Raw genomic sequence first — 21,738 nt, 5'->3', positions numbered from 1 at the left:
CAACAAAAAAAGACATGGCAGTTAAAAATGTAGAGATCTTTTATGTCCTAGTGGAAATGTGGTGCTTTTCCTGGATATGTGGTTACCTTTTTCTGTGTCTGGTAACATTTCCCTTGGGGCCTGGCATGGGATCAGATACTCTGGCATCTTCAAGACACGAGATAACCGAAGAATCTTCCCCAATTCGGTGATCTCCACAATTGCAGAGAGGAGAAAGGTTCTCCATGTTTGTGGCAGGCGGGATGTGGGGGACAAGGGGTCACTTAGGCAGCTGCAGACACATTTGGGCTCAGACAGCCACGCCAGGAGCTGCTGAAGCTTGTGTTGATGGCTAGAGAGGTGATTTGGAACCAAAAACAGTATGTGGAGTGGTGGGGAGGGGCATGTGAATGCAGCGAGGGTCAGGGCCACGTTCCCAATGATGGTTTCTGTTGGCCTCCACTGCCTTGGGACCCTTGAGAGCCACCTAGACACGCCATCCCAAGGCTGGCTTTCCCCTGCCCTACGCATGCCAGGACATAATGCCTCCAGAAGTGCCCATGGTGGGTTCCCATCCAGGGTAAGACACTTTCAGGTGCCTGTACATGGACACCAGCCTCATGTAAGTCTTGAGGGTACAGCTGCACCTGGGTTCCTGGGAGCCAATGGAGGAGTTTATTCTGGGGATGTCACCTTTACCCAGGCAGTCGGTATGGGTGTCCAGAATGCAAGAGAAAGCTAAAAGGGAGTAGCTTTCAGGAGGAAAAGAAAACATCTGGTAGGTGTATCAAAATCAAGTCCAAAGCAAGTGGAAGCAAAGCAGTTCAGAGCACGTTCCCCCCGCGCCCCGCCCCCCCAGCCTCAGATCAGAAGGTAGAGTCAGTCCACTTACACTTTGGCTCCCAGCGCGTCTTTGTACACCACACACATGTGTTCATGTGCACATAGACACTGCCACCTGCACCCAGAAATCTGGTTGAGCCTGACCTCTAGGCTTAAGGCCGTCGCAAGCTTGAGAGAGACTTCAGAACACGGGAGAGGTATCGCCGCATCCCAGGGGCTTGGGGCGTGGCTGGGAACCAGAGAGTTAAAAGGCACAAGCTCACTGGCATTTTAACAGCAATACCTTTATTGCTTTTGAGGGTTTCCCTAGAGCAGACCCATCCTATTGCACAGCTGTTTGATTTGGCAGAGTAGAAAGTTGCAGTGACAAATGCTTTCTTCAAAGACACATGAAATGCCCGGTGTGACCAAAGGTAAAAGGGGTGCAGGCTTCAGAGGGTCAGGGGGTCCATTGCTTTTCCTCCCTGTGGGCACCAGCTGTGATTAGCAGCTGCCTTGGCTGAGTGCTTCTGGCCCCCAGTGTGCAGGGATACTTTGGAAATCCTGCTCTGTCGGGAAATCAGCCCAGCCCTTCAGAAATGTGAACAAGACAAGACACCCACCGGCCTCATGAGGAGGAGAGTTGCAGAGAGCTAGAAGCTGACACAAAGCTAGCGAGCCTGTGGTCTTAAAAGAGCAAGGCGGGGTGGCCTTCCAAAGGCTGAACAGGGGCCCCCGGTCACTCCCCACTATGCTGCAAAGCTTAGTAAACCCAGGAAACAGGCACCCACTGGGGGGAACGGCACGCCTGGTCAAATGCTTCTTGCAATGTCTTCAGGGTTTCCTCAACGCTGTTATTGACCAGCGAGAGGTCAAAGTAGTGTGCATACTGGCTGCGGATGGCCTCCGAGTCCTTCTGCAGCTGCTGCAGGGCGTCCGTCTGTGGAGGAGAGAAGGGAGAGGCCCGTGGATGGAGCAGGCTGCGTGTGCTCTGCCCGGGAGGCCCAGGGCGGTTCAAGTGAAGGCCTTGATTGCCATGCCCACCACCCAACTTTGAATCACATGCTGAAAAGCCTAAGGGCTTCCCTGGTGGCTTAGATGGTAAAGAATCTGCCTGCAATGCAGGAGACTCTGGTTCAATCCCTGGATCAGGAAGATCCCCTTGAGAAGGAAATGACAACCCACTCCAGTATTCTTGCCTGGGAAATCCCATGGATGGAGGAGCCTGGTGAGCTACAGTCCATGGGATTGCAAAGAGTCGGACACGACTGGGCGACTTTCATTCATTGAAAAAAAAAACAAAAAGCCTAAAACCCTGAAGCCCTTGCCTGAGAATGTTAATTGGCTGGGGTGTGCAGAAGTGCTCCCTGAAGACGTCTCAGTAGCAATAAACATGAAAGTGAAAGGCAAAGTGCAAGTCACTCAGTTGTGTCCGAGTCTTGGCAACCCCATGGACTATACAGTCCATGGAATTCTCCAGGCCAGAATACTGGAGTGGGTAGCCTTTCCTTTCTCCAGGGGATCTTCCCAACCCAGGAATCGAACCCAGGTTTCCTGCATTGCGGGCAGATTCTTTTCCAGCTGAGCCACCAGGGAAGCCCAATAAACACTAAAAGGCCAAATTGAGGGGGGGTTGCAACTGATACTATTAAGGGCTAATGACCCTCACACAGAGTTCCCAGAAATTGATAAGGCCAGTGACCGAACAAAAATAAGCTCAGGAGCTGACCAGGTAGTTCAGAGAAAAACGGACAGACCTGGCCCTCGGGAGTCTAGACAAGATGCTTTACTGCTTCCAGTCAAACACCCAAGTTCAATGAGGTTCCACTTCACCATTCAACAGACTCCAAAGATAAAAGTGCAGGACATGCTCCTGAAACACGGGGGCAAGTCCCCTGCCACATCCAAAATTCCCAGCACGACCCTGCCTGCAATCTCCCACAGACAGATTTGCACATGGGAGGCACACGCACAGAATCATTGATTGTTGTATTGATGCTATTAAAAGTTTTAAACCTAAACAGCCGTCAAGAAGGCAGTGAGGGAACTACAGTGAAGTCACTCACTCGTATCCAACTCTTTGCGACCCCATGGACTGTAGCCCACCAGGCTCCTCCATCCATGAAAGTTTCTAGGCAAGATTACTGGAGTGGGTGGCCATTGCCTTCTCCAAGGGATCTTCCTGACCCAGCGATTGAACCCTGGTCTCCCTCATTGCGGGCAGACGCTTTACCATTTGAGCCGGTAGGGAATCCCTAGGGAACTAAATAATTCTGCTAAATCCACACAACAGGAGACCACAGCTCCTGAGAGAGGCCCAGGAAGGTCTCCACAGATGCGTTCAGTGAAAAGCAAAGTGTCTGCAGCGGGGTTTGGAGCTCGTTGGCCCTAGGGACCCAGGAGGCTTCTCTACACGGTCACCCCTCCCCACAGCATGACCCCTGTGGGCCTAGGGCCACATATGTCCAGGGTCCCTGTCCCCCATATTTGCCCCTCTTAAGCCCACCATCCATCTCTGTGCTTCTGGAACAACGGCCTGGCTAGTGGGTTAACAACTCCCCATTGAACAGAAACTCCAATACTTTGGCCACCTGATGCGAAGAGCTGACTCACTGGAAAAGACCCTGATGCTGGGAAAGACTGAAGGCAGGAGGAGAAGGGGACAACAGAGGATGAGATGGTTAGATGGCATCACCGACTTGATGGACAGGAGTTTGGGTAGACTCCGGGAGTTGGTGATGGACAGGGAGGCTTGGCGTGCTGTGGTCCATGGGGTTGCCAAGAGTCAGACATGACTAAGCAACTGAACTGAACAGACTGGATGCATCTGCTCTGTCCTCTTGGCCTCAAGGGCAGGAAGACAGCAGCAGCCAAGATGTTGAGGTCTGCCAGCACCCTGCCAACATCTGTCGGGTCTCCCGCCCCCCTGCACAGACCCTACATTCCCACCTGAGTGCCTTGGTCAGTGGGTGCAATGAACACAATGAAAGGTGAAAGTTCTGCCGTCCGAACGATCTTCAGGGTCTGGGAAAAAAACGGAGTGGAGGGAGGGAGAAGAGAGGGGAAAAAGAGTCAGTGGTCACAGCAGACCCCTGGCAATCAGCATCTTAGGGCCTCACCAAGGCCAGGACTATCTCCGACATGGCTGGTCCAGCTCTTCCTCCTGGTGACCCCAGTGACAGCCCATGAAGCTGAGGTGCACATCCTGCAGGTCCCCCCGAGCTGTGCTCTTCAGCACCATGCTCTCATCTGCTCCGGCCTTCCCCGCTGACCCACCTGAGGCTCGATGTCCAGGATGGCAACCTTGTCCTGCTTGTGAATCTGGTGCACAGTCTCGAACTTGGTGCCAAACATGTTGCCCTGGTAGCTGCCAAACTCCAAGAACTCGTTGGCGGAGATGCTCCGTGTCATCTCCTCCGTGGAGATGAAGTGATATTCCTTGCCATCTTCTTCGCTCTTCCTGGCCGGCCGTGTCGTATCTGCACCCCGAGAACCCTGATCAATCCCTGAGCCACTCGGGGGCCCCCCTCCACAGCTCCCAGGGGCGCAGACCCTGGCGTCGCCACCACCACCCCAGCTGCCTTTAGTGCAGGGGCTTCTGATTCAGGGAGTCTTCTAAGGGCTTCCCTGGTGGTTCAGATGGTGAAGCATCTGCCCGCAAAATGGGAGTCCTGGGTTCGATCCCTGGGTCCGGAAGATCCCCTGGAGAAGGCAAGGGCCACCCACTCCAGTATTCTTGCTTAGAAAATTCCATGGCTGGAGAAACCGAGTGGGCTACAGTCCGTGGGGGTCACCAAGAGTCAGATACGACTGAGCGACTTCACTTTCTTATTCAGGACACTCAGGGCCTGACTCAAGAAAATGAAGCAGGCTGGGAACACGTTTTAAGTGCTCCAGAGTGAGCGACCATCCTCCTGCCGTCATAAAGTTGCCTCTCTCTCCAACACCAACCCCAGGGACACAGAAGCTGGAAATCTTTGCAGAGCAGATCTGCAGAGACTTCACAGGCAGTCCAGTGGTTAAGACTCCACCCTCCAATGCAGGCTGGAGCACAGGTTTGAACCCTAGTCAGGGAACTAAGATCCCACGTGCCATGCAGTGTTGTGAAAAAATTTTAAAAATAAATAAATAAAACCGATCTGCAGGCTATATAGAGTCTGGATTTCTGGGAAGTGCACTGAAAGTCTCCCTTCTTTGACCCAACTTCTCCTTACCTTTTTCACCCACTCTCGCGAACTCAGTTTGCATTTTAAGTTATTGAATGACCCTAAGTGTCGCTTTGTCTCTTAGGCTGACCAACAGCATAACTACTTTGTTAGTTGCAGCAATTCTGGGGACAAATCTGTATCTTTCCAAATGATCTTTTCTTTTGATCATCAAATGTTTGGGGGAAAAAAATCACAAAGAAGGGACTTCCCTGGCCGTCTAGTGGTTAGGGCTCTATGTCTTTGCTGCCAAAGCGTGGGTTCAGTCCCAGCCAGGGAGATTGGGATATCCCCAGCTACGCGGCATGGCCAAGAAGGAAAAAAAAATCACAAAAAGACAGACCACTATGGAACCATGGCCCTCAGGCCCCTGAGCTACTCACACGGGGCAGGGTATGCAAACTTGTCCGGGTTCTGGCTGAGCAGGGCACTCTTGATGTGGCTGCGGCCCACCCCGCTGGCTCCTGTGTGGACAGAGGAGACAGGCATGCAGATCAATGCTTCCATTTCTTTCCCCAGAGACAAAGACAGGGCTAGAAAGAGGACTAACACATGGGTTTTCATCTCTCAGAGCCCACGATCAGTGACAGGTCAAAGCAAAGAGCATGGGCTTCTGAAGGGCTTGGGTCAGGAGGATCAAGGGTTTCAAGGCCTGGTGTCCTGATGACAATTCAGAACACAGCTGTAATTTGCACATAGGAGCTGGCTACCACAGGGCATTTTCAGTTTCTTTCTGAAGGCTATTTGCCTTCTTAGACTCCCCCCAAATGAATGGACCAGGCTGTTTCTGCAAGTTTAAACAGATCCTCTAACCAACTAATCTTTTTCCTCTAGAGACAGGGAGGATTTGCTCCATTTCAAAGAGCTCTGAATCCTTTTCTGGAGAATGCCAAGCATAGGCCTAGAGCATCCCTACTGCTGGCCAGACAGATAAACCACCTAAAAGAATTAGTTGCTGAAAACTGTATCAGGTTTACCCTCTCTAGCAACGTGAACCAAGGTGAGTCCTGGTAAGGACTCAGTAAACTCTTAAATCTGCTCCATATGGAGGCCCAAGACACCCAATTTCTCACTTCCATTTCTTCCTCACTGCCCCCTACTTTTTTTGGAGGAACAGAGTGGGGAGAAGGCATGGAGGTAGGTAACATCCTCCAGGCAGGGAGGCAATCGAGAGAGGGTACATCCTGCAGGCAGGGGAACACAAACAGAAATATCGTGTCCGGTAGCAAAGCAACAAGAAGATACCGATGAGAACCAGGGTCTTCCTCTTGAACGCAGGCAGCCGAACCACTTCCTCGTAGGAAACAACATCCAACTGGTCAAAAACTAGGGACAAAGAAAAGCAAGCCAAGGTCATCCCAGAGCTGGGCAAACCGGACAGGCTGAGATCAGCCAGACAGGCTCGTACACTGGTGGGGTCAACTGCGGGTGGGACTGACCCTTGGTGGTGGGTGCCCTTCCTTGGGGTCTATGTCTTGGTTTTCCCAATCCCCCTGCCATTGAAACTCAACATGGCTGTCAGTCAGTTCTTTGCACTCAAATTTTCTGTAAGCTTTTGGCCCCAGCTATCATCCCCACCACTGTCATCTCCCCAGTACCGCCTGTACTGGCCTTTGTCTCAGGGGATGTGTCATCCTGACTCTGATCCTGCTGCCTCCCATGTCACACAACTGCCCTCTGTGGCTCCATAGAGACTCCTGACTTGGCAGGTGCTTTCAGGTCCTGTGATTTGCTCCTTTCTTGAAAGTGCTCCCCGCAGGAAGGAGGCATTTAACAGACAGTAGCTCAGTCATGGATGATTTTTCCTTTCTTATCTACAACCTGCTTGTGCCCACAGCAGGTAAAGAACACAGTCAGAGTTAGTTCAGGAAAATAGGCCGCTGTCTGAGGTGGCTCAAACCCTGCACTGGGTCATACTGATGTCGGCTGATATATTGAGAAAGGTCTGGAAGGTGGTCAGGGTGGATCCTTGGGGGGAAAGCGTGATGAGCAGCCTTCCTCCCACATGCCCTGACTGTGTGGAACCAGGTAGAGGGATGTGGTCACAGGAGACCAGGAACAGCGGCGAGTCAGGGAGCGTACTTGCGCTGTGCTTCGCCAGGTACTTGTCTTTGTACTTCTTCTTTTTCCCAAAGGGGCTGCAGCTAGGGGCCTCACTTGGAGCAGAATGAGCCCCACTCGCCACTCGCCTGGAGGGAAGAGACAACAGAGGACATTGGTGGCTTCTTGGTGCAAAAGCCCTGGGTCACTTGCCTGTGCGGTCCTTCTACACGAAACCCCTAGAACCATCTGCCTCCAGCCTTTTCTCTCAAGGCATTATTTACAATAGCCAAGACGTGGAAACAACCTACACGTCCACCAACAGATGAACGGATAAAGATGTAACATGTGCATATATGCGTGTGAGCATACACACAGAGGAATATTACTCAGCCATTAATAAAAAGAATGAAACTCTTCCAATTACAATAACATGGATGGGCCTGGAGAGTATTAGGCTTAGTGAAAACTCAGAGAAAAACAAAACTCTAAGTTATCACTTGTATGTGAAATCTAAAATATAAAACAAATGAATGAATAAGACAAAACGAACAGACTCACAGATACGGAGGACAAACTCGTGGTTACCACTGAGGAAAAAGAAGAGGGAGGGGCAATATAGGCGTAGAGGATTAAGAGGTATCAATACAAAAACTGCTATGCATAAAATAAATAAGCTACAAGGATGTATTATATAGTATAGGGACATACAGCCATTATTTTATAACTTTAAATGGAATATAGCAAATCCCCTGGCAATGCAGTGCTTAGAGGTCTGCATTTTCACTGTCAAGAGTGTGGGTTCAACGCATGGTTGAGCAACTAAGATCCTGCAAGCCACACGGTGCAGCCAGTGTTTCTTGGGGTTTTATACTTTCTAGTCTAACACTGGAGAGGGTGATGGCACCCCACTCCAGTACTCTTGCCTGGAAAATCCCATGGACGGAGGAGCCCGGTAGGCTGTAGTCCATGGCGTCACTGAGGGTCGGGCATGACTAAGCGACTTCACTTTCACTTTTCACTGTCATGCATTGGAGAAGGAAATGGCAACCCACTCCAGTATTCTTGCCTGGAGAATCCAAGGGATGGCGGAGCCTGGTGGGCTGCTATCTATGGGGTCGCACAGAGTTGGACATGACTGAAGCGACTTAGCAGCAGCAGTAGCAGCAGTCTAACACTTCTGTCTTTAATCCCTTTTCTTTTTGTAAATGGTGTGAAAAAATATTCTAATTGTATTTTGTAAAGTAAATGTAGTTGTCCAGTTTTCCTAGCACCACTTACTGAAGACACTGTCTTTCGTCCTTTGCATATTCTTACCTCCTCTGTCATAGGTTAATTGATGTTAAGTACATGTGTTTATTTCTGGGCTCTCTGTTCCATTCCATTGGTCTGTGTGTCTGTTCTTGTGCCACTACTATGCTATTTTTTAAACTTTTTATTTTATATCAGGGTATAGCCAATTAACAATATTGTGATAGTTTCAGGTGGACAGCAAAGGGACTCAGCCATCTGTATATGTGTATCCATTCTCCCCCAAACTCCCCTCCTATCCAGCTGCCACATGACATTGAGCAGAGTTCAATGTGCTATACAGTAGGCCCTTGTTGGTTATCCATTTTAAATATAGTGGTGTAGGGCTATGCTCTTTTGACGACTGTAGCTTTGTAGTATACTCTGAAGTCAGGGAATGTGCTAACTCCAGCTTTGTTCTTTTTTCTTAAGATTGCGTTGGCAACTCAGGGTTTTTGTGTGTGTGTGTAGTTCCAAATAAGTTTCAGGATTGCTCTACATTGGTGAAAAATGTTACGGGTGTTTTGATAGGGATGGCAATCCGACTTGGGGACAGGGATAACCTTTTCTATGTACCACAAATGTGCATAATGGACACATCCTTAAAATTTGACTGTTTTCAGCAGGGCTCAGAGTCTGCCTATAATGTGGGAGACCCAGGTTCGATCCCTGGGTCAGAAAGATCCTCTGGAGAAGACAATGGCCACCCACTCCAGTCCTCTTGCCTGGAGAATCCCATGGATGGAGGAGCCTGGTGGGCTACAGTCCATGGAGTTGCAAAGAGTTGGACACGACTGAGCGACTTCACTTTCACTTTTTCTGCAGGACTCAGAAGATCATGGCTCTGAAGGGCGCTGGGGGAGGGGGGATTGAGTCCCAGTGACACGGCCTGCTTTGCAAGCTGAGGGAAAGCATTTGTGGCCACAGAGATCCGTGGATGCAGGGAGAACTAGTCAGGCTCCTTTAGCCATAAAATAGCCAGTCAAGCTCGTAAGGGCATCATTGCCCCTGCCCCCTGCCCATTGTGCTAGGAAAACTGCGAGGTTGGCCCCATTGAGCAACAGAAAGGATACACAGCATGACAGATTGTGGAAGCTGGGCAGTTCTCTGTGGTGGGAGTGGGTCCTCGTCCATCAATGGCTCACCATTCCTGCAGCTCAGGGGAGGGGATCAGGCCCGCTGACTCCTGGGATGAGCCTTCCACCCGGCCCTGCCACCAGTTGCTGTCATCCTTGTTGATGATCTGGATGACGTCCCCCGTGATGAACTTCAGTCCCGCCTCCTTGCAAGGGATTAGGTTGTCCTTTCTGGGATCATAGTCAAACTGTGCGCGCATGAACATCTGAAAAAGCAGATGAGGGACGCTGCATTAGTGGAAAGTTTGGCTGTAAATAAGCAGGGTCTGCACTGCATAGACAGCAGGGAGGCAAAGATGCTGTGTGGTTACTGGGACTCAGCTGTCCATCCTGGAGTACAAAGCAGCTACTTTTATCAACGTGCCCCAAGTCTTGCTGCTGATATCACATAAAATGAGATCATTTCAAATCAAAGCAAATCAAGCAAATAAAATGTGTTTGATTATCAAATAAAAACAAAACCTACTATGCTTGAAATTTAGTATTTCTTTATACACGGAAGCAAAAAAAGACTGGAAGAAGCTATTAGGTCAGAACTTAATACCAGCTATCTCGGAGAGGAAGATCAGGAGTGTAAATCCAACCCAAAGAAATAAAAAAAGCAGGAAGGAGCAGAAAGCAATGAAACAGAAAAATAGAGTTGAAAGGATCAAGAGAGGCGACACTGGTTCTCTGAAGATTCATGAAATTCAGGCCGACTAAAAAACGAGAGAAGACGCCACTTCCCAGAAGAGAGAAAATTGTAACACCACCAACACAATGGCCAAAAGAAAGGGGGAAAATGCCAGAGAACTCTCAGCGAGGATGCAGTGGAGCTGGAACTGGAAGGCGGGAATGGAAAATGGTACAGCTACCTTGGAAAACAATTGGGCAACATCACCACAGTTGAACATGCTCCACAACTCGTCAGAAATGCACTGAAACTCAGATACAATGAGGTTCATGGCAGCACTGTTTTTTGTTTTTTTGTAAGAACCAAAAAGCTGGAATTGCAGAAGGCCCTCAAGAGCATGTTCATATGAGAAGTGAATAAGAAGGAATCACATGTACACCCGTGGCTGATTCATGTGAATGTATGGCAAAAATCACCACAATATTGTAAAATAATTAGCCTCCAATTAAAATTTTAAAAAAATAAAAATAATTCAAACAAACAAACAAAAAAAGGAAGGAATCATCAGTTGCTACAGCACAGACTTCACACCCAGTGAACAAAATGAGACACTAAAGGATTCGTACTGTGTGAGTCAATTTACACAAATTCCCAAAAGGGGCAAAACTCATCTCTGGAGTCAGAAGTCAGGGTTGGCAGACTGGAAATGGGGATGGGGACTCTCAGGGTGCTGGTCACATGGGTGTGTTAAGTTTTCGAAAATTCATCTGGTTTTATACTTACGATTTGTGTACTTTGTTGTCTATGTGTTCATGTATACCAAAACTTCAATCTTAAAAAGTTTACTTGACAAGAAAATTATACCATCACACATTAAGTAACCTGGAACGGAAACTTCAGAGTGATTTTTGTCAAAGTTCATCTGCCAGGGCCCTGCACAAGCGATTTCCCTCCTAAGCCATGATGTGCTGTGTGTGAAGGGGGGTTGCAGAATCAGGAGATGGGCCTTTGCTCTCACGTGCAGGATATGCAGCAAAGGCCTGCCAGTCTGCAACATGTGTCAATTTGGCTCAGAGAGTACTAGGCAGCTCCACTGATTAGAATCACATCATTCAGTCAAATTCTGAGAACATCGTGGGTCTGAATCCTGCCATCATCGCAACAGAGAAAATGCTGCCACCTACTTGCAGTGCTGGAAGCCGATTTTGCTGGTTGGGAATTACTTTCAATGAGATCATTCCTTTGGTTTCTTTCTATTAAAAAAGAAACATGAAATAACTGTTAAGTAAAATGAACTTGGCTGACTGGAGGTCTCATGAAGTCATTTTCCCCTCCCAAAGGCCCATAAGGTTTCATTTTTTTTTTTCCCAGTAGCCATCTTTGCACTTTGAAATGTTGTGCCAGAACATTTTCTTAGAGACAGAAATGTCATGTGCCCCATAAACCAGCATAACAACATGAACCAAAGGCTAATGATTGTCCCTCCTCTTCACTGGTGACCCCAAAAGATCCCCAGAAGTACTTAAAATGAACCCCTACAATGAACACATATGTCCACACTTTTCTATACAATACAAACATGTACAGATATTTATACACATATTCATATTTATGCATTTTTGTTGTTTTTAACAAAATGGGATTATACTATAAGCATGACTCAACGACTTGCTTCCAGGTCAATATATGAAGACTTCACTCACTCTCTCTGATGGCTCAGTTACATCCCTTGTGTGATGGTGGCCTCAGCCACCATCCCCATTAGTGGGCGTGTCCACTGTCACCAGTTTTTGTTTTTTCTTCTACAACCTGCGCTTCCCTGGTGGCTCAGACAATAAAGCGCCTGCCCGTAATGTGGGAGACCCAAGTTCGATCCCTGGGTCGGGAAGATCCCCTGGAGAAGGCAATGGCCACCCATTCCAGTACTCTTGCCTAGAAAATTCCATGGATGGAGGAGCCGGGTGGGCTACAGTCCAGGGGCTCGCAAAGAGTTGGACACAACTCAGTGACTTCACTTTCTTTCTTTCTTACAACCTGCTGCCAGAGACCCCCTTCAACATATGTCCTTATATATTTGCATTGGATCTCTACAGACTAGAGCCCCATGAGAGAAATGCAGAATCAAATGGTAAAAATACTTTTAGAGCTATCCTCAACTTACTTTTCCATAGATGTTCCACTCTCACTAGGAGAAACTCTATAGGACCAACAACCGAGTTTTGTCCACAAAGATCAGATCAGAAAACAGAAGGATTCAAAGAGTCTTAAAAGATGTGTCCATCAACTGCAGTGTATGGACGTGACCTGGATCCTGATGTAAATACCCAAAGCACGTGCCCCAGACCCGTGTGGTAGTAATCGTTGTTGTTATTGGGCTGCCCAGTCGTGTGTGACTCTTTGTGACCCCATGGACCGCAGCATGCCAGGCCTCCCTGTCCATAACCAACTCCCGGAGTTTACTCAAACTCAGGTCCATCGAGTCGGGGATGCCATCCAACATCTCATCCTCTGTCGTCCCCTTCTCCCCCTGCCTTCAATCTTTCCCAGCATCAGGGACTTTTGTTCCCCTCTATCTTTTGGCCTTCCCTTCTGTAAACAACCCCTTCATTCAGCATCTTATCCACCTTTTGGAGTGGGTCACCTATCTCCTGCCAGGACCCTGGCTGGAGTGTCTCATGCTCACCAGCACGAGGAGCTGACTCATATCCTCACAGTGTACCCTGCACAGAACACGATCCTCTGCACTTGGCCTTAATCATTTCTTCTCAATAGAATGTGATGCACAGGTGTTTTTCTGAGCCCACAGCAAGGCTGTATCCCTTAGTCTTGAAACAACTGTTTCAAATATATGAACATTCAAAATTTACACTTATTGATTTGTGTAAATATAATCAACTAGGTAAAAGTTAATTTGTGTCATATGGCAAAAGATACTATATACAATACACTTGGAAACATAATGGGCTTCCCTTGTAGCTCAGTCCATAAAGAATCTGCCTGCAGTGCAGGAGACCTGAGTTCCATCCCTGGGTTGGGAAGATCCCCTGGAGAAGGACATGGCAACCCATTCCAGTATCCTTGCCTGGAAAATCTCACGGACAGAGGAGCCTGGTGGGCTGCAGTCCATGGGGTCGCAAAGAATCAGGCACGACTGAGCGACTAACACTGACTTACTTACTGGAAACATATTATTGTGCATATAATAGGCAGACAGTTAATAACCAATATTTCAAGAGCTTCTAAACTTTGTTATATGGGCTTCCCTGGTGGCTCAGATGGTAAAGAGTCTGCCTGCAATGCTGGAGACCCAGGTTCAATCCTTGGGTTAGGAAGATCCCCTGAAGAAGGAAATGGCAACCCACTCCAATATTCTTGCCTGGAGAATTCCATGGATGGAGGAGCCTGGTGGGTTACATTACATGGGATCACAAAGAGTTGGACAGGACTGAGTAACTAACAATCAGGCTCACTCAAACTCTGTTATAAATAGATAACCAACCCAATAGACAACAGGGCAAAAAGATACAAGAAGGAAAAGCATATAGCCAATGAGCTCTTGAAAAGTGCTCAACTTTGGCTCTGAGAATAAAATTAGAAAAATAAAGCAACCATGAAGTACTTTGCACCCGTCAGATTGGCAGAAATTTGAAAGGAATGTTAACATGTAATTCTGGCAACGTTCAGTTTTTTCATTTCTGGTTCAAACCACACTTGTTTTCGAGTTTCTATTCTCTGCTTCATTCCCATGCTAAGTGCCTGAGGGGTGCTTCCTACTAGCCATGGCCAATGACACCCAAATACTCCATGTGATTTTCCCTGCTTTGCTTGCAGGAATGGTCACCATTGTGCACAGGGCTGAAGAACCATGGTGAAGAATCTGGAAGGGCAAACACCCAGCACAACTGAATCTAGAGGGCACGTTCAATGTCTCATCTCAGTTCAGTTCAGTCGCTCAGTCATGTCCAAATCTTTGCGACCCCATGGAGTTCAGCAGGACAGGCTTTTCTGTCCATCACAAATTCCCAGAGCATGCTCAAACTCATGTCCATCAAGTCAGTGATGCTATCCAACCATCTTGTCCTCTGTAGTCCCGTTCTCCTCCTGCCTTCAATCTTTCCCAGCATCAGGGTCTTTTCAAATGAGTCAGTTCTTCACTTCAGGTGGCCCAAGTATTGGAGTTTCAGTATCAGTCCTTTCAATGAATATTCAGAACTGATTTCCTTTAGGATGGACTGGTTGGATCTCCTTGCAGTCCAAGGGACTTTCAAGAGTCTTCTCCAACACCACAGTTCAAAAGCATAAGTTCTTTGGTGCTCAGCTTTCTTTATGGGCCAACTCTCACATCCATACATGACTCCTGGAAAAACCATAGCCTTGACTAGATGAACCTTTGACGGCAAAGTGATGTCTCTGTTTTTAATATGCTGTCTAGGTTGGTGATAGCTTTTCTTCAAAGGAGCAAATGTCTTTGAATTTCATGGCTGCAGTCACCATCTACAGTGATTTTGGAGCCCCCCAAAACAAAGTCTGTCACTGTTTCCCCATGTATTTGGCATGAAGTTATGGGACTGGATGCCTTGATCTTAGTTTTTTGAACGGTGAGTTTTTTTTTTTTTTTTTTTTGAACAGTGAGTTTTAAGCCAGCTTTTTCACTCTCCTGTTTCACTTTCATCAAGAGGCTCTTTACTTCCTCTTCACTTTCTGCCATAAGGGTGGTGTCATCTGCATATCTGAGGTTCTTGATATTTCTCCTGGCAATCTTGATTCCAGCTTGTGTTTATCCAGCCTGGCATTTCTCATGATGTACTGTGCATGTAAATTAAATAAGCAGGGTGACAATATACAGCCTTGACGAACTTCTTTCCCAATTTGGAACCACTCTGTTGTTCCATGTCCAGTTCTAACTGTTGCTTCTTGACCTGCATTCAGATTTCTCAGGAGGCGTGGTCAGGTGGTCTGGTATTCCCATCTCTCGAAGAATTTTCCAGTTTGTTGTGATCTACACAGTCAAAGGCTTTGACAGCAGTAGATGTTTTTCTGGAACTCTCTTGCTTTTTCGATGATCCAACAGATGTTGGCAATGTGATATCTGGCTCCTCTGCCTCTTCTAAAACCAGCTTGAACATTTGGAAGTTCACGTATCAGGTATTGCTGAAGCCTGGCTTGGAGAATTTTGAGCATTACTTTGCTAGCATGTGAGATGAGTGCAATTGTGCAGCAGTTTTAACATTCTTTGGCATTGCCCTTCTTTGGGATTGGAATGAAAACTGACCTTTTCCAGTCCTGTGGCCACTGTTGAGTTTGCCAAATTTGCTGGCATATTGGGTGCAGCACTTTCACAGCATCATCTTTTAGGATCTGAAATAGCTTAACTGGAATTCTATCACCTCCAGTAGCTTTGTTCGTAGTGATGCTTCCTAAGGCCCTCTTGGCTTCGCATTCCAGGATGTCTGGCTACAGGTGAGTGATCACACCATCGTGGTTATCTGCATCGGAAGATCTTTTTGGGATAGCTCTTCTGTGTATTCTTGCCAGCTCTTCTTAATATCTTCTGCTTCTGTTAGGTCCATACCATTCCTGTCCTTTATTGTGCCCATCTTTGCATGAAATGTTCCCTTGGTATCTCTAAGTTTTTTGAAGAGATCTCTAGTCTTTCCCATTCTATTATTTTCCTCTATTTCTTTGCATTGATCACTGAGGACGGCTTTCTTATCTCTTCTTTCTATTCTTTGGAACTCTGCATTTAGATGGTATATCTTTCATTTTCACCTTTGCCTTTTGCCTCTGTTCTTTTCTCAGCTATTTGTAAGGCCTCCTTAGACAACATTTTGCTTTTTTGCATTTCTTTTTCTTGGGGATGGTCTTGATTACTGCTTCCTATACAATGTCACAAACCTCTGTCCATAGTTCTTCAGGCACTCTATCAGATCTAATCCCTTGAATCTATTTGTCACTTCCACTGTATAATTGTAAGGGATTTGATTTAGATCATATCTGAAAGGTCTAGTGGTTTTCCCTACTTTCTCCAATTTAAGTCTGAATTTGGCAATAAGGAGTTCATGATCTGAGCCACAGTCAGCTCCCAGTCTAGTTTTTGCTGACTGTATAGAGCTTCTCCATCTCTGGCTACAAAGAATATAATCAATCTGATTTTGGTATTGACCATCTGGTGATGTCCATGTGTAGAGTCTTCTCCTGTGTTGTTGGAAGAGGGTGTTTGCTATGACCAGTGCATTCTCTTGGCAAAGCTCTGTTAGCCTTTGCCCTGCTTCATCCTGTACTCCAAGGCCAAATGCACCTGTTACTCTAGGTATCTCCTGACTTCCTACTTTTGCATTCCAGTCCCCTATAATGAAAAGGACATCTTTTTGGGTTTTAGTTCTAGAATGTCTTTTAGGTTTTCATAGAACCGTTCAACTTCAGCTTCTTAAGCCTTAGTGGTTGGGGCATAGACTTGGATTACTGTAATATTGACTGATTTGTCTTGGAAATGAACAGAGATCATTCTGTCTTTTTGACGTTTCATCTTTTAGTCCAATTCCTCTCTGTAAGAAATCTATAACAGAATAGTGATTACTAGCATCTTCGTGTTATAGATGACTTAGAGAAGTGAATTTTGCTCCAAATCACAGGGCTGGAGTAAAGGAGAGTGTGATTCAGGGCTGCCATTAAAGACTGAGGACTTCTGGCACTCAGTACAGAGCTCTTTCTAGACACTCTGGGTCATCTGCCTTGTTTTGGAAGTTTACTAAATGAAAACAGAGGGTTGTCATTTCTTGAGTGATAAGAGGCCCTTCAATGAGGTATAAATACATTCACAGAAAAATGCGGTACGTGGACAGCAATTCCGATCCACAGTTCACCAAAACAAGGGCAGAGTGGATACCCACCATCGCCTTCTGCAGCTGATCTACCGAGTGATTAGTCACGTTTGTGCCATTGATTTCTAGGATCTCGTCCCCAACGTGAAGTGAGCCTACCATCAAAAGAAAACAGGTTTAGACAAGAGCTGTCAATGGGAGTCAAAACACTGCAGGAAAGAAACTGTGATTTGTAGCACGTGATACAATAGATTGTGTAAAAAAAACAAAGGGTTAGAAGTATTCGACCACAAGAGACCGGAATATTCTATTGATGGCCCTCTGGGTCCTATGAGGACTAGCAGTGGGAAGTTGACTATGTCGTCTGCCTTGGCTTCAGGACTCCAAGTGAAGAATAAAAGTACCTGATGCTCAAAATCTCCTGGAACTACAGTGCCCCTAATCTCTGGGGCCTCTGATAACAGCTATACAACACTCAAAGAAACCAGAAAATGAAGAACTTGGCAATCTGAAGTCACCAGCAAGCTTGATGTTTTTCTGCTGTTAAGCTAAAACCTCCAAACACTACCAAGTGATCAAGTTAATCACTGTTTAGAATCTGTGTGAATCTCTGTGAAGAGTGGTTATCTTACCTGCACTCCCCTAGATACAAAGAAAAGTGCTTTTACTAATGGATGCTTCTGCAAATTGATGGCTGCTTCCCATGAAGGAGATACAGCAGTTACTGAAATATGTGTTAATGTCTATTTGCTTAGTTGCTTTTTTTTTTCTGGCCGTGCTGTTTAGCTAATGGAATCTTAGTTCCCCGACCAGGGATTGAACTATGGCTCACAGCCGTGAGAATACCGAGTCCTAAATACTGATGTGCCAGGAAATTCCCTATTTTCTCAGTTTAACTGGTAGCCTCAGGAGGCAGAGATGGTCTCTTTGCTTCACTGCTATGTATTCAGAGGCGGATGAAAGGGGTTGCATATAGTAATTGCTCAAATGTTACCTAACAGGAAAAATAGTCATGTCATGAAGTATAGAAGAAGGCTGGACCTATACCTTGTCTGTGGACCATGCCCCCATGGAGAATTCTGGCCACCGTACATGACTGCTTCTCATTCAGCTTCAGTGTGATTCCCTGGAAGATAGACAAAGCCATAGCATGCTTGACTGTGAGCTATTTCTGAGCTGATCTTGTTTTGTTTGTTTCAGTTCTATCAGTTTATTGCTACCAACCCTCCACCCTCATGTGAACGTGCTCAGTCGTGTAACCCCATGGACCGCAGCCCGCCAGGCTCCTCTTTGTCCATGGACATTTCCAGGCAGGAATACTGGAGGTGGTTGCTGTTTCTGTCTCCAGGCTGAGCTGATCTTTAAGATATCTGAAAGTGATTTCTTGGGAGAAAGACTTCCTGTCTCCACCACCTGGGGCGTCAACCACTGGAAGGGGGCAGGAAGCCTGCTCTGGAGCGGGGGCGGGCGGGGGGGTGATGGTGGCGAAAAACAGGGGTTACCATGGGCTCCTCGGTGACCTTCTCGAACTGGATGAGCCGCACTTTCCGGGCCTCCTGGCCCTGAGTCTGGGCTGGGCTCCCCAGGGCAGCGGGCCCATTGGTGTACATGTCCTCCATCACAGCACTCAGCTGGGGTGACACAGGCTGGCAGGGCAAAAGAGCAGAGCATTGGATGAAGCAAGTGGCTGAGGCGACCCCTAGGATATCACTGCAGGTCTACAAACCCCAAAGCTACAGAAAGTGAAAGTGAAGTCGCTCAGTCGTGTCTGACTCTTTGCGACCCCATGGACTGTAGCCCACCAGGCTCCTCCATCCAGGGAATTTTCTAAACAAGAGTACTGGTGTGGGTGGCCATTCCCTTCTTCAGGGGATCTTCCTGACCTAGGGATCTAACCAGGGTCTCCCACATTGTGGGCAGGCATTTTACCATCTGAGCCACCAGGGAATCCCAAGCTACGTAAACCAATGCTTATCTTCTTAGGCTGGTAGCTGACTGCATTCAATTTGATGGGCCATGTTATTTATCCTATCATTTTGCCATTTCATACTGGATACTGAAAGAGGAACTCCCTAGGTCAGTAGGTGCCCAATATGCTACTGGAGATCAGTGGAGAAATAACTCCAGAAAGAATGAAGGGATTGAGCCAAAGCAAAAACAATACCCAGTTGTGGATGTGACTGGTGATAGAAGCAAGGTCAGATGCTGTAAAGAGCAATATTGCATAGGAACCTGGAATGTTAGGGCCATGAATCAAGGCAAATTGGAAGTGTTCAAACAGGAGATGGCAAGAGTGAACGTCGACATTCTAGGAATCAGCAAACTAAAATGGACTGGAATGGGTGAATTTAACTCAGATGACCATTATATCTACTACTGTGGGCAGGAATCCCTTAGAAGAAATGGAGTAGCCATCATGGTCAACAAAAGAGTCCAAAACGCAGTACTTGGATGCAATCTCAAAAACGACAAAATGATCTCTGTTCGTTTCCAAGGCAAACCATTCAATATCACAGGAATCCAAGTCTATTCCCCAACCAGTACTGCTGAAGAAGCTGAAGTTGAACGGTTCTAGGAAGACCTCCAAGACCTTTTAGAACTAACACCCAAAAAAGATGTCCTTTTCATTATAGGGGACTGGGATGCAAAAGTAGGAGGTCAAGAAACACCTGGGGTAATGGGAAAATTTGCCCTTGGAATATGGAATGAAGCAGGGCAAAGGCTAATAGAGTTTTGCAAGGAGAACACACTGGTCATAGCAAACACCCTGTTCCAACAACACAAGACAAGACTCTACACATGGACATCACCAGATGGTCAACACCAAAATCAGATTGATTATATTCTTTGCAGCCAGAGATGGAGAAGCTCTATACTGTTAGCAAAAAGAAGACTGGGAGCTGACTGTGGCTCAGATCATGAGCTCCTTATTGCCAAATTCAGACTTAAATTGAAGAAAGTAGGGAAAACCACTAGACCAGTCAGGTATGACCTAAATCAAATCCCTTATGATTATACACTGGAAGTGAGAAATAGACATAAGGGACTAGATCTGATAGAGTGCCTGATGAACTATGGATGGATGGAGGTTCATGACATTGTATAGGAGACAGGGATCAAGACCATCCCCAGGAAAAGAAATGCAAAAAAGCAAAATGGCTGTCCGAGGAGGTCTTACAAATAGCTGTGAAAAGAAGAGAAGCGAAAAGCAAAGGAGAAAAGGAAAGATATAAGCATCTGAATGCAGAATTCCAAAGAATAGCAAGAAGAGATAAGAAAGCCTTCCTCAGCGATCAATGCAAAGAAATAGAGGAAAACAACAGAATGGGAAAGACTAGAGACCTCTTCAAGAAAATTAGAGATACCAAGGGAACATTTCATGCAAAGATGGGCTCGATAAAGGACAGAAATGGTATGGATCTAACAGAAGCAGAAGATATTAAGAAGAGGTGGCAAGAATACAGAGAAGAACTGTACAAAAAAGATCTTCACAACCAAGATAATCACAATGGTATGATCACTCACCTAGAGCCAGACATCCTGGAATGTGAAGTCAAGTGGGCTTTAGAAAGCATCACTACGAACAAAGCTAGTGGAGGTGATGGAATTTCAGTTGAGCTATTTCAAATCCTGAAAGATGATGCTGTGAAAGTGCTGCACTCAATATGCCAGCAAATTTGGAAAACTCAGCAGTGGCCACAGGACCGGAAAAGGTCAGTTTTCATTCCAATCCCAAAGAAAGGCAATGCCAAAGAATGCTCAAACTACCGCACAATTGCACTCATCTCACACAATAGTAAAGTAATGCTCAAAATTCTACAAGCCAGGCTTCAGCAATATGTGAACCGTGAACTTCCAGATGTTCAAGCTGGTTTCAGAAAAGGCAGAGGAACCAGAGATCAAATTGTCAACATCTGCTGGATCATGGAAAAAGCAAGAGAGTTCCAGAAAAACATCTATTTCTGCTTTACTGACTATGCCAAAGCCTTTGATTGTGTGGATCACAATAAACTGTGGAAAATTCTTCAAGAGATCGAATACCAGACCACCTGTCCTGCCTCTTGAGAAACCTATATGCAGGTCAGCAAGCAACAGTTAGAACTGGACATGGAACAACAGACTGTTTCCAAATAGGAAAAGGAGTATGTCAAGGCTGTATACTGTCACCCTGCTTATTTAACTTATATGCAGAGTACATCATGAGAAACACTGGGCTGGAAGAAGTACAAGCTGGAATCAAGATTGCCGGGGGAAATATCAATAACCTCAGATATGCAGATGACACCACCCTTATGGCAGAAAGTGAAGAGGACCTAAAAAGCCTCTTGATGAAAGTGAAAGAGGAGAGTGAAAAGGTTGGCTTAAAGCTCAACATTCAGAAAACTAAGATCATAGCATCTGGTCCCATCTCTTCATGGGAAATAGATGGGCAAACAGTGGAAACAGTGTCAGACTTTATTTTTGGGGGCTCCAAAATCACTGCAGATGGTGATTGCAGCCATGAAATTAAAAGACACTTACTCCTTGGAAGGAAAGTTATGACCAACCTAGATAGCATATTCAAAAGCAGAGATGTTACTTTGCCAACAAAGGTCCGTCTAGTCAAGGCTATGGTTTTTCCAGTGGTCACGTATGGATGTGAGAGTTGGACTGTGAAGAAAGCTGAGTGCTGAAGAACTGATGCTTTTGAACTGTGGTGTTGGAGAAGACTCTTGAGAGTCCCTTGGACTGCAAGGAGATCCAACCAGTCCTTTCTAAAGGAGATCAGCCCTGGCTGTTCTTTGGAAGGAATGATGCTAAGGCTGAAACTCCAGTACTTTGGCCACCTCATG

The 21,738-nt window shown here is 46.5% G+C and overlaps 1 protein-coding gene across 1 annotated transcript in view; it reads right to left on the bottom strand.

Annotated features, from left to right (window-relative positions):
- Nucleotides 1-1,087: 1,087 nt before the first annotated feature.
- MPP1 (MAGUK p55 scaffold protein 1) overlaps nt 1,088-21,738 on the bottom strand; it is a 32,958-nt gene continuing 12,307 nt past the window's right edge. The window contains exons 2-12 of the mRNA XM_055564449.1: nt 18,409-18,552; nt 17,954-18,032; nt 16,976-17,061; nt 11,270-11,338; nt 9,482-9,678; nt 7,089-7,195; nt 6,252-6,332; nt 5,390-5,470; nt 4,078-4,280; nt 3,751-3,825; nt 1,088-1,741 (exon numbers count right to left, since the gene is read on the bottom strand). Of these exons, the coding sequence (XP_055420424.1) occupies nt 1,565-1,741; nt 3,751-3,825; nt 4,078-4,280; nt 5,390-5,470; nt 6,252-6,332; nt 7,089-7,195; nt 9,482-9,678; nt 11,270-11,338; nt 16,976-17,061; nt 17,954-18,032; nt 18,409-18,552 (1,299 nt within the window). The 3' untranslated portion in view covers nt 1,088-1,564. The remainder of the gene's footprint in view (nt 1,742-3,750; nt 3,826-4,077; nt 4,281-5,389; nt 5,471-6,251; nt 6,333-7,088; nt 7,196-9,481; nt 9,679-11,269; nt 11,339-16,975; nt 17,062-17,953; nt 18,033-18,408; nt 18,553-21,738) is intronic.

This window comes from Bubalus kerabau, chromosome X, assembly GCF_029407905.1.
Source record: "Bubalus kerabau isolate K-KA32 ecotype Philippines breed swamp buffalo chromosome X, PCC_UOA_SB_1v2, whole genome shotgun sequence".
Classification (NCBI taxonomy): Eukaryota; Metazoa; Chordata; class Mammalia; order Artiodactyla; family Bovidae; genus Bubalus; species Bubalus kerabau.
Note: the sequence above shows the minus strand (reverse complement) of the source record. Positions and strands in the feature narration are given on the sequence as shown.